The sequence below is a fragment of the Colias philodice genome, chromosome 14 (assembly GCF_061535455.1).
Source record: "Colias philodice isolate Cphi_HAF_F1 chromosome 14, ilColPhil1 Martin Lab GWU primary, whole genome shotgun sequence".
In the NCBI taxonomy this organism is placed as follows: domain Eukaryota; kingdom Metazoa; phylum Arthropoda; class Insecta; order Lepidoptera; family Pieridae; genus Colias; species Colias philodice.
This window is the reverse complement of record NC_143099.1, coordinates 6,931,156-6,949,569: the sequence shown is the minus strand read 5'-3', so window position 1 is coordinate 6,949,569 and position 18,414 is coordinate 6,931,156. Positions and strand designations below refer to the sequence as shown.

The following is an 18,414-nucleotide window of genomic DNA, read 5'->3' as shown; positions in this document are numbered from 1 at the left end:
GCGTTTTGACGTTTATCTCGGCGCTCAGTTGCTGCACGATATATTGTCAAAAACATCCATACAAGGAAGGAAGAAAAATAAATTTGCTCCCTTCCCCCATGGTGCCTAAAAATAATATGACATAATTTAAAATAAATTTTACGTAGAAAATTAATTAGGCATTTATTTTTTTATTTTTTAGCTCAGTTTAGTAATAAATTTTACTAACAGTTCTTTTCATTATTTATGGTATGTTTATTCAATAAAAGTTAAGTAGTAACTACTATGCAGTCACTATTCCACGCGGACGAAGTCGCGGGCACAGCTAGTCATTTTAATAATTTATTGTAAGTAGGTCGTTATATCTTTGGTTGGTTACCATCCGTAGTTAACGCCCACACCGGAATAGGTGACGTGGGAAACAGCTGGAGCCGCAGAGTAAGTGATGGCAGATTTGACAACTGGAGCGGCGGCGTAAGCTACGGCAGGGGCGGAGTGGTAAGTGGCGATACCAGGGGCAGCGATCGTCTTAGCGACGACGGGAGCGGCAGCGTAGCTGGCCACTGCGGGAGCGGAGGCGGCGTACACAGCGGGAGCGGCGGCGGCGTACACAGCGGGGGCGGCGTGAGCGTAGTGCGCGACAACGGGAGCAGATACAGTCTTGGAGCTCGACACGGAAGAGTAGGAGACGGCGGGAGCCACGGACTTGGTGATGGTGGCGACGGGAGCGGTGTGGTAGGTGGAGTAGGCTGGGACAGCGTGGTACGCGGAGTACGCGGGTGCGGCGTAAGTCTTAGTCACGACAGGGCTGGAGTAAGCCACTGTCTTGGCGAGCACTGGGCCAGCGGCGTAAGCTGCGACGGGGGCAGCGGCGTACGTGGCGACCGGGGCAGCGTGGGACGTGTAGGAGACGGATGAGACGGGCGCGCTGTAGGCGAGTGGAGCGGCGTGCAGCAGGTTGCCGGCGGAGGCGATGCCCGCGGCGCACAGGAAGATTAAGACCTGAAAGAAATAATAAGTTAAAATTTCATGGTGAATACTTTCACATCATACTAAAATTAAAGCGACGATAATTGTTTCATATAATTATTTTGTAGATATATTATAAAACTATAATCTATGAATAAAGATATGAGGAACACACCTTGGTGTACATGTTTAATTGATCCGCTGTTGTCAATGGAATACTTTCGGAAGCGATCGCGTGTGCTTTTATAAGTGTAAGTCTGAATAACTACCACCATTCACGGCTCGCGCTCATCGCCGCCAGCGTCGTCAATGTCAAGGCGGATCACCGCCTAAAAGTCAAGTTAAATAATTCAATATTCAGCCATGATATTGGCTCGTATTAATAGCAATAATGTTTGTAATACATAACTAATTAATAAGGTTGTTGTTAAATTGATAATTAACACTGAATTTCTAATTTTTCTTCTGTACGACAAGAATGTGTTATTTATAAAATATAAAAATAATCTATACATATAATAAAATCGTAGGAAAGTCAAAACTGTACATTGAATATTTTTTTAAAAGAATACATAATCCATGATCTATAATCGATACAGAACCCGAAAACATAGTTTTTAGAATTTTTGTCTGTTTGTCTGTTTGTCTGTTTGTCTGTATGGTTGTCCGGGCTAATCTCGAAAAGTACTGCATAGATTGACTTCAAATTTTGCATGAATATTACTAACTGGTCGGGTCAGGCTATAGGCTACATATAATCAAGCTATCACCTGCGGGGGAGGAGCTGTGAACCTTTATTTTTCTTACGTATTCTCTGTACTACGATAGCGTACAATCTTAAGACTCATGTTTAAATGTTGTTTTTGAGTAAGCCATGCTATTGTCTACCTTTACACTATAAAAACTACGTCATTTAAGTAATTTTAGCAGAGAAACAGTATAATGAATCTTAGTAGTATAAAGACAAATTTAAAACGGCGCCATCTATGAGATTTCATTAAAATCAAATCAATTTACATAATATTAACGCTTCTTGGAAATTTATAATTTAAATATTATTATGATGTTGGTGAGGTTGTTTTTTTTAAAGTTAAATAAATAATTCATATCTTCCCAGAGTCCATTTCAGGTGTGCTTATATTTCATGTGAATAATAATTATGTATAATGAATCTTAGTAGTATAAAGACAAATTTAAAACAGCGCCATCTATGAGATTTCATTAAAATCAAATCAATTTACATTATATTAACGCTTCTTGGAAATTCATAATTTAAATATTACTTATTATGATGTTGGTGAGGTTGTTTTTTTTAAAGTTAGATAAATAATTCATATCTTCCCAGAGTAGCGAGTGCGCTTATATTTCATGTGAATATACTAAATTTTTATAAGTGAGGGTAGATGTTTATTATTTGATGTCAAACAAGACACCATTACAGTTAATATAGGTAATAGTAGATAACAGTGATCGTGTTAGACTCACGTTTTTAATTAGTTAAAGTTATGACAAAATAAGAAAATGATGAAATTTTATTTGTATGTAGTTATAATTTTTACAAGACTATATTAAACGCCCAAAGAAGGTCACTGTAGTTATTGATAAAACTTTATTAGCTTATCTTTTATTTACAGATTCAATGTTCATAAAAATTGACGATTTGCCTGAGGATGTAGTGGAAATTAGTAACCTTGCGCGTGGTCAATCATCATCAATACATATCATAAAATTCTAGAAAAGTGATGTCTGTACAATGAAAATATGAAAAAAAAATTTAGCAGGGGTTTTTATTAAATCGATCCCAAACCCAAAACTGTAGTTAAATTTTTTTTTGTCTGTTTGTCTGTATTTTTGTGCATGCTAATCTCAGAAACGGCTTATCCAATTACGATGGTGTTTTCACTAATATATTGAGGTAATCTTCATTTAACATTTAGTGTTTATTTCATGTTAATCGGTTCGTAAATAAAAAAGTTATGACCATTTAAGTATTCACGGCGAACATTTGCTAAGGCATTCTATGGTACACTATTATACAGTGTACGATAAAACGTAAGTTATCTGTTATAGGCTACAGTTATTCCTTATAAACGTCCAGGTGATCATATCGAAAGTCCCCAAGGGTGGGGGGGTAAGCTGATGTAGTAGGGGGGAGGGGTCAAATTAGAATTATGCTTACTATATATGTCGTATTATATTTTAACCCCCGACGCAAAAAGATGGGTGATAAGTGTTTGACCGCTATGTGTGCCTGTGTGTGTGTGTGTGTGTGTCTGTTTGTACCACCGTAGCTTGCTAACAGGTAATCCGAATTAGATGCGGTTTTGTTGTTAGGCAGCATATTTTCCGACGCTGGTTCTTAGATAAAGTGTATCAAAATCGGTTCATCCATTTATCATACCTAGGTATATAGAGGTAAAAGTGGGAATGTGGAAAAAAATATTAGTTATATTTTTATCCAATTTGGTTTATTCATTTATTAGATTACAGCGGTAAAAGTGGGAATGAACAATAATCGAATATGCTCAAATAACTCAAGCGGCATATCAAAATATGAAAGAACAACGTGTGAATTACAATTAGTAATGTTTTATCGAAATCGGTTCATCCGTTTATTACATATAGGGCACTTTAGGAAATGGAGCATCAAACGACAGGATATGACGTGTAGATATAGGTACAATTAGATAATATGGTTTACATCAAAATCGGTTCTGCCATTTACTAGGGGTGGAAAGGGAAGGGTTGAAAGTCTGTGAAAGAAGAGGGGGATATAGGAGCGAGAGGATAGCCACACCCTGGAAATTTTGAACTCTACTCAAAGCCACATAGGTTGGCCCTTGGCAATTTTTTTTCCTAAAGATATCTTTAGGAAAAAAAATTGCCAACTTCTTTTGCCACTGTGGTCCATTACTTACAATTTGTGCACGGTTACGGCCCAACTTAAAAGATATTGTCAAGGAGCAACAAACTTATAGATATCAATAGGATGTAGGAATGTAATATGGAGGTAGAGGTAGATCTCGCTCACTTGAAAATATTACATGAAAATAAGAAACCGAAGTTAGAAATTTAAGAATAAAAAAAAACCCAACGCAACGAAGGAAAAGGAATAAATAATAATTTCACAAACTTCCCGACGATCTTTAAAATTAAGTATCTACCATTATAAAAAAAAATATAATCTATCATTTATGATAACTTTAAGTATGATAATGATGGTATGGCAGCCCCGACGACTTTGTTTTTTTTATTTTTATTAATATTTAAAATGGTATTTATTTTTTAAAGATCTTCGGGAAGTTTGTAAAATTATTTATTCCTTTTTCTATGCACTTTTCTTCGTTGCGCTGCAGGGTTTTTTTTTAATTTAATTTTTATTGCAATTGGTCTAAACGGTTTATTTACTACAGGCGTGAGACAGGAAAGATCTGAGCGCTGAGGAATCTGAGCGCTACGAAAAATCTATTTTTTCATTCACTGATCTCAAAAAAAAAATTCCAAGGACCAGAACGACAGGAAATTTTAATATTTTATTCTAATTGTGTTTTGCACAATTTTGTTAAATTGCGACTGGATGAAAATTTTGTTCGTGGTCGTCGTCGTCGCTTATGTCAATTAGTATCGATAGCGGATTCTATTCCTTTGCGTTTTGACGTTTATCTCGGCGCTCAGTTGCTGCACGATATATTGTCAAAAACATCCATACAAGGAAGGAAGAAAAATAAATTTGCTCCCTTCCCCCATGGTGCCTAAAAATAATATGACATAATTTAAAATAAATTTTACGTAGAAAATTAATTAGGCATTTATTTTTTTATTTTTTAGCTCAGTTTAGTAATAAATTTTACTAACAGTTCTTTTCATTATTTATGGTATGTTTATTCAATAAAAGTTAAGTAGTAACTACTATGCAGTCACTATTCCACGCGGACGAAGTCGCGGGCACAGCTAGTAATATATAAATAAAGATAGTATCTTCGTAAAAAGATCATTCTCATGTTCACAGATAATTTTCGATTCGAACAAATCACAAAATGCAGTAAGTAACAACTAGATTAAAGAGATGCTACTTGCTAGAGTTGCATGCACTATAAGTTCTTATAGGTAGAGACTATATTGGCAAGTTGTTAGTCATGAAGAAATTAACAATTGCTAAATATTCTTAACGCTTGTAACTGTTAACAAAAAGAACTTGCATTTTAAAGGTTTTGTTTATATTTAAAGTTTTTGTTTATATTTAAAGCGATACGAATACAGGCAATAAGTTTAAAAGAAATGGCGAGGTGGTTTTTAATTTTTGTGTTTTAAATCTAGTTATAAAGTTAAAACTAGGATGAAATCTATGTCTTATATGTGATTATAAGTCATTGTTTACAACTATACACTAGTTGTATCTACTTAATTAAGTTTAATATGATTACAGCATAGGTAATATTTGTTTACATATATTGTAGCAAAGTTTTAACTGATGCGTATCATGTAATTGCATAAATTTTAAGATTTACAATATCTCTCTCTCTCTCTATTTCTTCCTTTCTCCCTTTATGTATTATGATAATTCTGAACTAGACCTCAACTTCCTTCAGCTATTTTCAATATCAAACAATTTTATCCTTCATAATTTTTGTGCAACTTGTATAATCTACAAAGCCGTTTCTCACTATGATTTGTAGACGCCGTAGGCCCTATAGGTTTACAGCGTAACAACCACAGATCACAGAAACGTAACAACATATTTACTAATCTTTCCTTTAGGATTATTTATTAAACCTATCTCCTGAAATTGAACACTGTCAAAAATTTGTGAACTGCTTATAATTTAATACATTGTTTCATGAACTTAATGTTGTTATAATCCCATTCACATGGTTAAATCACAGTGTCGTGTTAAATATTTACGAATACTCGATATCTTATAGGTTATAACCTAACGGCATTTAAAACTTTATAGTAAGTACCTTCAGGGAGTCACGAGTTCACATGTATCTTATTCGCTAGACAAATGACTACTGGATGCACATAGAAACAAAAATAATTTGGAAAATCCAAAAGTGCACGCCTCATAATTTTTTTTTAATAAATATTTTTAATTATTATTTTTGTTTATTTAATAACAATTAAACCACATCGAATCAGACCCTGAAAAATGAAAGGGTTCTATTCCTGAGCATACTCAAGCGTAAGAGAAAAAAAAAGACTCGATTAGTAAAGTATTTCGGTCGCTATCGTGTTAACAAGAAAAAGGATCCGCACATACAGACACACGGACGTCCAAGACAGAACTTTTTAAACTGTTTTTTAACTAGTTTAAATAACAAAAATGACATCAAAAATATCATAAACGTTAAAAATAGTGTTTTTTCTTAATATGTGTGTATATGTATTATCTTACAAGTGCAATGTATGATACATATAGACATTTTAAGTTTGAAAAATCCGATGTTTTGCGCGAAGCGACAGTAGTACCCACCTCAACGCTTCGCTTATGAGGCGTGCAAAAGGAGTTCATATCTTTAATTTCACTGCATATTACTAACTGGTTAAAATGACTGTGCCTAGTACAATAAATGTATTTTTTTAATGCCAACTAACTTGGATTGTAATTAAACTGAAAAGTATTAACAATTCGTCGATTAGGCAGTTTAAGAGATCGCAGATTGATCTAACTAGGATCAATCAGGTTGTTGTTAAAAAATTGGCAACTTATGTAGCTGTGGTATTATACTTATTTTTATAAGCATGTCTAGGTATATTTTAGTCAGTGTCCATATTATTTGAAAGACGTGGAAAAGCCCTGTTTCGTCTATTCAGTATATTCTTCCAAATTTTCTTAGCGTCTCTAGAGTAATAATGTTATTCTTTTCTTTTCAATATATTCTCAGATAAGCAAGGGCCTAAATATTTGAATTCTATGTTAAAAAATAAAAATATTATAAGGTGTCAGTAATTCATAATAATAGGTTCTCAAGTCGGTTGGTAATGACTACTACTGAAACGAATTGTACTTAAATATTATACCTACTTAAATGTTTTCCAGGTTTTATAAGAAATTAAAGTTTTTTTTTTATTAAATCTCGGATGTTGTTAATTTCTTAAAATAGGTAGCTATTTCACACATCTCTCAACTATCCATTATTTTCGAAGATTTTAGTTGCACCTAGGAGAAAATATGATTTTTTTCAAGAAATTTGGGATTTAATGGGTCTCTTTTCTGGTGTTGTTTGTTAATGAAAATATTTAAATGAAAGATAGAGTAATTTTTATATTGTTTTATTTTTGTAAAACAACATTAATAATTTAATATTATTATATACATGACTTCTCTATTCATCTTTGGTTGATTACCATCCGTAGCTGGCGCCCAATCCGGAGTAGGAGACGTGAGAGACGGCGGGGGCGGCGGAGTAAGTGATAGCGGACTTGACCACGGGAGCCGCGGCGTAATGGGCTACAGCGGGGCCGGAGTGGTAAGTCGCTACAGGAGAGGTGTGGTAAGCTACGGCGGGAGCGGCGGCGGCGTACACAGCGGGCGCGGCGTGAGCGTAGTGCGCGACAACGGGAGATGACACAGTCTTGGAGCTCGACACGGAGGAGTAGGAGACGGCGGGAGCCACGGACTTGGTGATGGTGGCGACGGGAGCGGTGTGGTAGGTGGAGTACGCTGGGACGGCGTGGTACGCGGAGTATGCAGGTGCGGCGTAAGACGCTACGGCGGGAGCGGCGTAAGTCTTAGTTACGACGGCGGGGCTGGAGTAAGCCACGGTCTTGGCGAGGACTGGGCCAGCGGCGTAAGTTGCGACGGGAGCAGCAGCGTATGTGGCAACTGGGCTAGCGTGGGACGAGTAGGAGACGGAGGAGACGGGCGCGCTGTAGGCGAGCGGAGCGGCGTGCAGCAGGTTGCCAGCGGAGGCGATGCCCGCAGCGCACAGGAAGATTATGACCTAAAAAAGATTAATTTCATCTCTTACGTTAAATTAATAAAATATTATAAAAATGAAAACTGAATTGATCTATTGAAAAAGTAATAATTTTTACAGGATAAATATACAGGCTGCAAAATTGCTACATAATTATAATACCTTGGAGTACATGTTTGATTGTTCCGATCTCGAAGTTGGAATGTTTTTTTGATCGGTAGCTGATGCTTATATATGGCCCAACAAAACTGGTAGCCGCAATGTGTTTCACGAACATCGCCGCGAGATACAGTTTCAATGCCAAGGTTGTACTCCGCCCATTATAGTGATAAATCTTCTCTGTTAAGTGTAAGTAATAAAGGAACAGTGAACATGAATATTTAGATATGGAGTTCCAAATATAGATAAGGAAGTTTTTGCTCTAGGTTTTAATTAGTTTTCAGTGATATAGTAATAATTCACTACACAACGTAAGTTTGTACCTCTATACGAATACAATATACATAATATCTATTTGTATCTATTTTTTCTTAAAAAGTATATCGTTTTTATCACAATAAGCGTATTTTTCTAAAAATATTTTCACCCATTCTTACCTGACTTTTAATTTTGGCAGCAATGATGCCAAAATTAAAAACAAGCAGATTTTATGCATAATGCAACATGATCCTTAATAGTTAATACTAAGGACAACCAGCATGCCACAACTAGTATGGTAATTTAGCATTAGGAAATAAGCTTCCGGTGATGCTTACTATATTATTAATTTTAAAGATAAGCCGAGAAATAACAAATACCTAATATATTTTTGAAATCTGTGCAATAAATTTAAATATACAGTAGTGTCTTTACAAATAAAATAATAAAAAATGGCTACGAAATATTTTTAAGCACTCTATAATAAAAAAAATACGGAGAAAATCAATATAAAATAATGTGCATACATTGCCGAAGGAAATGATCCCAATACTTACCTATTTAATGGAAAAATTAATGGTTGATAAAGGTACTTATGATAACGAGACATAAACGATGCAAATAACGTTCCTTAGGAATTCTACACATGTAGAATGTGTTGAAATATAAAACACATAAATAATAATGTCACAGGTTTAATAACATTGCAGTCAAAATACAGCCTATGTCGTAAGAGCTAACAAAGCTTGCTAGAATGGTTTAGTTTTAGCAAAATTATCTTATATATTAGTGCAATTTGTTAGTAAAATTTCGTTTGAAATCTTTATTATCTATACATCTATACATCTATACATCTATACAAATATTATAAAGAGGAAAGGTTTGATTTTTTGTTTGTTTGTTTGTTTGTATGAATTGAATAGGCTCCGAAACTACTTGGCAGATTTGAAAAATTCTTTCACTGTTGGAAAGCTACATCATTTCTGAGTGACATAGGCTAGGTTTTATCCCGGAAATCCCACGGGAACGGGAACTATGCGGGTTTTTTTTTGAAAACGCGGGCGAAGCCGCAGGCGGAAAGCTAGTGTGGTAAGAAAGTATTGCTCATCGCGGAATGAGTCAGGATCGAGGTTACACAGTACAGGGTTGATTTCATTAAAATTATATAAAAGTTACTTTGATACTTTTGCAACAATACAATTGTGAGATAATTATTTATAATATTAGTTACATCCTGAGTTCTAGGAATCTCAATTTAAATATAATATTCAAACGTATAAGGTACTAGAACAAAAATCTCTTTTGGTAACGGTATAAACACACGTTGCTGACTAGATAGGTCTTCTGTATCTTGATTTTGATTTTTTATAACACTCCAACAGGATCCATGCAAGGAATAAGTTGTCTCAAGCTTAGCACACTAAGAAGGCGGTCAAGGTGGTTAGGCTTTCTTATTAATTAGTTTATGTAATAAAGTTTGAATTGTAAATAAAATCAAGGAGTATTCCCATGGCAATTATTGTTTTATCGCGGTGAAAAGTAGTCTCTATCACACTCTAGATTCAATTCTATAGACAAAATAAAACCACAAAATCGCTACATTGCATCGAGAAACAAAGATAAACAAACACTTTTGCATTTATAATATTGCTAGCGGTCCGTCCCGGCTTCGCCCGTGGTACATGTTTACGTTTTCTCTACATAAGAACCATCCTCGTACTTCCAGGAATATAATAAAAAAAGAATTATCGAAATCGGTTCAGCCGTTCTCGAGTTATGCGCAACACATTTTGCGATTCATTTTTATCTATACTTATAATAAATCTGTAGAGAGGCCAATTATGTACATGAAATATATTTTAAAAAAAACTATGAAGGGGTGATAAGGGATCGCTACTGACGCCAAAAATGCAATCAGTAAAATTTTTGTCTGTCTGTCTGTCTGTCTGTCTGTCTGTCTGTATATTCGTTATAGAAACAAAAACTACACAACGGATTTTAACCAAATTTGGCACAATTATTCTTCATACTCCTGGGCAGGTTATAGTAAAAGAATCATGTAAATCGGTGAAGAAACACCAAAGTTATACATGAAATACGCTATAAGTCATCGCGCGTGAATACAGAATTATTTTTGTGTATCAGTTGCCGCGTTCGACGCGCTTCGCGGCGGGAGCTATAAAAAGGCGGCGGGTCTGCACCCGTTTCGCGTTGTCACGGCATCACGTGTGAACGGCTGAACCGATTTCGATAATTCTTTTCTATTATATTCCTTGAAGTACGAGGATGGTTCTTATGTAGAGAAAACGTAAATATGTACCACGGGCGAAGCCGGGGCGGACCGCTAGTATAATATAAGAAGATTAGTAGCTAAGTAAGGAAGTAAGGATCATGATAAGGATAACATTTTTATGTATCATCTTTTAAACAATTGCATAAAAAACGATGACATGAATTTGGTTTAAATAAACTCAATAATGTTTATTACTGCGTTTCTTTCACAATTGCTGTTAATTGTTTTATCACTTTGTGGCTTAATTATTAGTGTGCATTTGTGACATTAAAAATAATGAGGCATTGTCAATTGTAACTGACATCATATCTTTTTTAAATTACTATAACTCTCAAAATTAAATTATTAAAGATCACATAATAGTAGGGGAGCCCAGGATGCTAAATGTGGATTTACTCGAGCGTCACGGGAACCTATTAGAATTGGTAGATTAGACCATAGCGAGAAAAAAAGGTCCTATAATGTTTTCACTTTTAGCGGTGGGGAAGGGTTTTTTGATTTTTTTTAATTTAAAAAAGAAAAAAATTGGCTTTGAAATACTCAAGCGCGTTAGATATTGATATTTTGCATGCTCCAGGACGTCACTGAAAAAAAGTATACGTTAATCTGACGATTAAAGTGGCGATTTAATCGCTGTGAAGAAAGGGTAAAAAATTAAAGTAATATTATTCGAGCGCGTCAGATTAATATATGGGGGGGTTAATTACAATATAAGAAGTCCCCATTTCGCTAATCTGACGATTCGAGCTCAACCTTAGGGAATTATGGATTATTCAAATTTTCCAGCGGGGCCCCTGAGCGCACCCACCAACCATAACTGCTCATATTGACTAGAGGTACTAATGAATAGCTAAGGTACCGTCCCTTATAGTAATCTGACGCGCTCGAGTAAATCCCAAAATCCCCTCTTGGCCTCCCCTACTATAATATCCTAATCACATGCACATGTTATTATGTAATCGTATCATAAAGAAAGTGTGGGTTCTAGGTAATTTAACTATAAGTTAAATGTTTTTTTTTTAAGTTGAAATATTATAATAAAAACTTCTGGCTAATGCTCTTTTTATGTATTTTGTGTGATTTTGTGAAACGAAATTTCAATTGATAAATGTATCTAGTTTAATCATGAAATAATAATTAAAAGCGTTATTGATGTAGAAATTAGGATGCAGTTACGTAAAACTTTGAAGATTTATTTTCTATTTCTACGTAACAATCATATCATGCTTTTGTCATGAATAGGAGCTTTGCGGTATTCTTACAATTAATTATTAGATATTATTAGTCTAGATGGAGAAAGAAATGAAACAACTATTTATGTAGGTACTACTATTATTTAATAAATAAATAATAATAAAATTAACTAATAAATAAATAAAATTATTAATTACTACTTTTATTTAACATCTCCACAGTATTGTTTACTTAAAAATAATTAAACTTATATTAAAAACTTTTTTCTAGAGAATAGCATATATTTTTACCAACGTATCGACATTGAGATTTTCATCGCTCATTATTTTCATGTCCGGAGATAGTAATCAGAGCAAAATGTGATTACTATCGTTAAATAAACATTTAATTACTATGATTCATCAAAACGACCTTAAATCTTATTACATTAAAATCAATGTTTTATTCATCACTCATAAAACGTTACTCAAGTAGCGTAACGGTGATAATATTACATCGTAATATAAACCTTATATTAATTTAAGAGAGTATGAAAATGTAAGGAATCTTCTCAATTCAAGTTGGATCAATTTTTCAATAGGGAAATATGTAAATTAATTTTTATAATATAATAGTCAAAGGAGAATGGGCAAATTGGGCCTGCAACTTGGGCTAGGACCAATACTAACGAAATATTGTTGTTGTGATAGATCATTACACATACCTTACGAAATAAATAAAATAAAAAAATAAATCAACCGGGTTCTTGTACAGTCAAGGCAAAAAGTTTTATTTATTTGGCTATTATTTTTCGCACAATAACGGTGTTTTTAATTCGAGTGAAGTAAATATGAATCAAAATGTCACTGGAGTGTTTAAGTTTAACCACAAAAAACGTCTAACTACGTTGAATAATAAAGTGAATATATATGAAATAAAGTGAATAAACACGGTTTATGTACCTGTTACAAAACATAATATTAGTGTATTTCGTTTATTAGAAGGCTTATGATTAGTACGTATTTGTAAGTGAAAGTGAATTGGAGTAACATAAAGATATTGTCTTATAACAGTTATTTATTGCAAAAAATATTATACACAAAGAAATAAAACTTGATGTGACTGTACAAAAACCCGGTTGATTATTTTTTTATATATATTTTTCCCGTTATGTATGTGTTATGATCTATTATAAAAACAATATCTCATGTGTATTGGTCCAATTCAAGGGTTCAGGCCCAACTTCCATAGTAAAATGCCCATTCTCCTTTACGATATGAAATAGTATTTAAATATCATAAACGAATGTTGGTTTTTAATCTGACCTAATTTCAGATTAGAGCTTTTTCCTACAACTGGTTGTAGAAATTTCTTAAAATACATACAAAACATAATAAGGGTGTATAATTTTGCTTATAACTTATTAAGTAGTTTAAGGTTACGTGATAATACTTGATATGTACTTATAAATGAATTGCATAACGGTGGAAAATGTCAAGTACACTATGTGATTTAGTGTAAAGTTATTTTATTTATGAGCTTTGAAAAATAGTAACCAGATTATTTTACAGTTATTGGTAAGAATCGGAAATAAAACGGTGGCAAGTAGATTTTACGATTTATTTTACATAGTAAAAAATAAATATCCAAAATCATTATAAGAACTAATTTTGTACAGTTTCAATTGATCACCAGCCGTAGTTGTGGGACAGGCCGCTGTATGACACGTGAGATACAGCTGGGGCAGCAGAGTATGAGACGGATTTGTATACTGGGCCAGCGGCGTAGGCAACGGGAGCGGCGTGGGCAGCGTAAGTCGCGACGGGAGCGGCATGGGCAGCGTAAGTGGCGACGGGAGCAGCGTGGGCAGCGTAAGTCGCGACGGGACCGGCGTGGGCAGCGTAAGACAAAGGTGAAGAGTATGCTACGGATGGGGCGTACGCGGCAACGGGAGCAGCGGAGTAAGCGACTGGGGCATACGACTTAGCGATGAGTGGAGATCCGTGGGAGGTGTGGGAGGAGTAAGAAGACACGGAGGAAACTGCGGGTGCGACGGTCTTAACTACAGCGGGGGCGGCGTATGTGGAGTACGCGGGCGCGGAGTACGCCAATGATGGGGCGGCGTAGGACAGAGCTGGTGCGTAGCTCTTGTACACGGGGGATGCTGCGTACGAGAGAGGAGCCGACGCGTACGCGGCTACTGGAGCGGCGTATGAGGCGCCGTACAGGCCACCGGCACGAGCGGTCGCTACTGCGCAAAGGAGGACGATGAACTGTAAAAAAAATACACAATTAGAGATTTTTTATAAAGCTTTGTTAAGTAATCGACCATTATTTAAAATCAGATAATGTATTTTTACAGCGACTTATTTTATTTTTATTTATTTATTTATTTCAGGTAACAGACAATAAATTGTACAGACCCATATTATAAATACCTTACAGACTAACATACATATAATAATTTAAAACTAAACTAAATTAATACAAAACTAAGAATATATTAAGCACTACACTATACACAATTCACGGCACTGGCGGTGTCATATTGCGCTGAACGGGCTTTGGCTGGGTGTTGCGAAGCCGCCCGCGAAACCGCCGGAACACAACACCACGGGGCCAGAACTCCTCGCTCATGAAGGTCGACAGCTGCTCGCTCGGTACACGCACAACAAATGAATTAAAATTCAAATTGTTGCGCGGCTCCAGGCGCTGGACCCTCACGATAAACTTGGTCTTCACCCGCACATACTCCACTACATCAGAAGCTTGGGTAGAGTGGTGCAGGCGGGACACGTACAGCTGCGTCGTCGGTATGGCGGGCCGCAGCAGGTGGTTGTTACCGGTCGGGGCGGTACCGCACTTGTTGGAGGAGGGCTTCTTTTTCTTCTTCCTTTTCTCTACCTTTGTAAAGCCTTCCTCATCGAGTGGATGACTATTCGCGCTCGACAAGGGTGCCGCACGGCGCGGGGAGTCCCTGTGCTTAACGGGATCTCCATCTCGGGTGATATCTTGCCGCTTTACGGGAGGCTTGGCGGCAGCGGCCGCGTAACCAGCCGGTGTCGGGTTGGCTACACGTGGCGGGATCTCCGGAGGAGGCGCGGGTCGGGCGGGGCGCGGCGTGACGCGGTCGACGGCCGGCGGCGTCGTCAAATTCGCTGACTCAAAAGTCTCACGTTGCGCTCCACGACGTGTGTTCACATTTGAAACCTCCGTTGACCTACATAATGAAATTGAATCGCGCAGGGCGACGACCTCATTACGCAGCTCGTTGATGGTGGATTGGGAAGCTCCAAATTTGAACTCCATCTCCTTTAGGGCCGTCCTTAAAGAAGTGATATCCTTAAGAAGGCGGGTGACGTCGACGTGGTCGAATGTGACGGGAGGCAGCTTACGCAAATCCTTCGCCACGAAAGTCGGCACGTCGTCCGGATCGGTCTCCTTGAACACCTTGATGATGTCCCGTAGACTTCTCTCTCCCTTCTCGTCCCTCCTGCGAGACGGCATCCTATCGGCCATATTCAATGCCGAAAAGAGAAGTGATTTGGCGTCACGAATCTCTTCCTCCGTAAAATTGCTCGTGCAAAGTTGTTCTATGCTAACTTCATCCATGACATCCAGCTGATACTGCAGGAATGCCAGGACTTCATTAGGCACAAGCGTAGCGCTCATTGTTACGAGCGAAAACTTCGATAATAAAAAATATTAATTATTTATTATGAATATTCTGCACAGCGCAATGCGTCCGCTTTGGAGCGCGCATTGCACTAGACTGATTATTGATATCGATGATTTTGTATTAATTGACCACGAAAACTTTCTTAAAGTCAAGTGGGAAATTTTATTTATTTAATATTTTTATAAAATGAAAAACAATATTAAATAATTTTATTAAATTAAAATTCAATTGTGCTCAACAAAATCTATTGTAAAACTATTTAGAAAAAAACAGAAAAGCTTCTTAATGGTCACTGGTTACAATTAACATCATATTAGAGCTTCTATTAAAATGTGCTCCGTACCTTAGCTGCCATTTTGTTATATTAAATCCACTACTGCAAGTGATACATTCTAAGTTGCGTGGTTCACTTATATAGTATTGAAGTTAGACATCCCCATGCGTTAGGCATACGTCATCAACCCTGACCATGGTTATGTATGAAATTATATTGGCCTTCTCGCAATTATAAGCGGACGTTACCTACATGTGTGCTTAATAAAACATTATTCGAATAGAATGTGTGTATTTCTTTATTTGGTACTAAAATATGATGTGATTTATTCAGTTTTAAACGATTTATTGGAATTTTATTTTAACTCAAAAAAAACGGCTAGTAATGAGACAAAATACTCTAGATTAAAATCTAATATATATAATAAACATTCAAAAATTAAATATTTTCAGATAATACCAACATATATTAAATTTCGGAGATTTTTTGCATATTTGAAGTGAAAACTTCTTTAGCGGCGTTGGGTATAAAATCTTAAACTCGCGTCAGGACAAGTGGCCTGATCGAAAAAGCGTAAGACGGATGTTTTTTTTTTAGCCCTTATATTCTATGCGTAAGACGGATACCATTCCAATATATCAAACATGCTGAATGTTATCAAGTTTTCAAGTTTTCACTTCTGCCGGCACTCCCGGAGTGCAACCCGTCTTTTTTTAAATTTATAGAGCCATAAATCGTTTATAGTTCTTTAAAATTTCATCAATCATAAAAATATTAAAAATTCTCAAGAATCCTTGCACTCATTTCGAATAAATTTTCTTAATCAGTGGACTGGATGATGAATCTCCTTTGATGTAATCGACAAAGCAATTAAAGGAATAATAAACTCTTTGTTTTAAAACACAATGAATAGAGTGAGTCAATTAATTGATATTACTTTATTGGTGTTCATTTACCTGAATGGTAAACATGGGTTGTAATTGGTGAGATTCAAGCATTTAAGAAACCAATTGGCAAAAGGTGTAATAGATTCATAAATAATATTTATATTGAGTATTTAAAAGTGCTTATAAAATATGTTATTAGTGAATGTTATAAGTTTAAATTTGTATGCAGTTTTGAGAACACAAATATTGAGAAAGACGCATTTTATAAGGCTTCTTGATAAATTAATGTAAAAAGCTCTGAATTAACTTTTCATAAAGAACAATATATACTCATAATTACTGTCCCATGTATCGCTCTATTTATTTATCTTTAGTATTTATAATTTATATCACTAGATTTGAGCCCGCGACTTCACCCGTGTTTTCAAAGGAAAACCCGCATAGTTCCCGTTTCCGTGGGATTTCCGGGATAAAATCTATCGCATGTGTTAATCCAAGTTACCCTCTATATGTGTGCTAAATTTCAGTGTAATCGGTTCTATAGAATTTGCGTGAAAAAGTAAAAAACACACACACACACACACACACACATCCTCACAAACTTTCGCGTTTATAATATTAGTAGGATAGTAAGATAGAATAGGATAGGATAATACACATACTATAACATAATACACATTTATTACATACAAATGTCCCTTAACTACATTTAATATTGCGAGACAAATGACAATAGCTACCTAACGTATCCCATAAATACGCCCAGATTTTGAAAGTTCAAGAATTTCCTTATACGAGATAAATTTATTTGGTATGTGCCCTGAATTGTATGCAATATAATAGGTACATTGTAAGCAAATATCATTGCATATGTTGCGGTGACTTTGTTTAAACTAAATTGATTAAGGTAATTGATATTATGATATTATAGCGTGGTTTAAGTTTCATTTGGTTGTAAGGAAAAACAATTTTAAGCTTAAGATTTTAAGAGATATCGTTAGAGATCTAGATAGTGCTTTTATTGAACTGTAATCCTAAATTAAGCTACATCGTTGAAACACAATTGTATTAGTGTTATCAGTTGATATTAGGGTTCTAATAGTTCAATTATTTTGTTGATTTTGTTATTGTTATTGACTTTATCGATATGAAAAAAATGTTAGTCAATGAACTAGATACATTTGTGAACATTATTGAGTCAATATTTTTGTATGTCTTGAAACAATAAGACTTATTATTTATCAAAGATTATGTTAGTCATGATCGACAATGCTATAAAAATAGAATTGAACAATAAATTCACTTATTTCAAGCATGTGTTGGAGTTAATTATATCGAAGTGTTCCTGCGCAGACATCTGTTAATTGTAATGAATGTTAATTCTTTTGTCATTTTAAGGATTAAACTGAAGCCTCTATTGTGAAACTTAATCATCTATAGTACATTAATTGTACACCTTCCAATAAGTACTTTATGCACTGCCAACATTGGAAATTAGTGGCCAATTCCCGTTCGATTAATTAGGCGCGTGGCTCCAATTCTAAATAGTAGGTATGTCACATTGTACCTAAATTTGTTTAGCAATTCAGTCGAACGGGTCAATCGTGCAACAAACCTAAATAGAGTACAACCTACCGGTAGAACCATTATGTCACCGACCTTTGTTACTCTAACATGTTTGACAATTGAAATTCGCAAAGATGTGCTCTATATACCATGTGCAAACTAAACACTACTTTAAGTCTATAATTATAAAGTCTCAATTTGAACGACTGCTAGGATGTGTGGCAAGAGTCCTAGACGTGGTGGGTAAATTACAACCA

General features: G+C 35.6%; 3 protein-coding genes across 3 annotated transcripts; all 3 read right to left on the bottom strand.

Moving 5' to 3' along the window:
- Positions 1–330: 330 nt before the first annotated feature.
- Positions 331–1,154, bottom strand: LOC149482914 (uncharacterized). The gene is made up of 2 exons (XM_089703090.1): positions 1,124–1,154; positions 331–981 (listed from the first exon to the last, which is right to left on the bottom strand). The coding sequence occupies exons 1-2, from the start codon at positions 1,133–1,135 to the stop codon at positions 355–357; spliced, it is 639 nt and encodes a 212-aa protein (XP_089559216.1). The 5' UTR covers positions 1,136–1,154; the 3' UTR covers positions 331–354.
- Positions 1,155–7,214: 6,060 nt separating this feature from the next.
- Positions 7,215–15,851, bottom strand: LOC149482912 (uncharacterized). Its single transcript, XM_089703604.1, has 4 exons — positions 15,774–15,851; positions 13,448–14,024; positions 8,031–8,095; positions 7,215–7,892 (listed from the first exon to the last, which is right to left on the bottom strand). The coding sequence occupies exons 1-4, from the start codon at positions 15,783–15,785 to the stop codon at positions 7,293–7,295; spliced, it is 1,254 nt and encodes a 417-aa protein (XP_089559730.1). The 5' UTR covers positions 15,786–15,851; the 3' UTR covers positions 7,215–7,292.
- On the bottom strand, positions 14,118–15,736 carry LOC149482913 (uncharacterized). The gene has a single exon (XM_089703064.1). The coding sequence runs from the start codon at positions 15,421–15,423 to the stop codon at positions 14,278–14,280; it is 1,146 nt and encodes a 381-aa protein (XP_089559190.1). The 5' UTR covers positions 15,424–15,736; the 3' UTR covers positions 14,118–14,277.
- Positions 15,852–18,414: the final 2,563 nt, after the last annotated feature.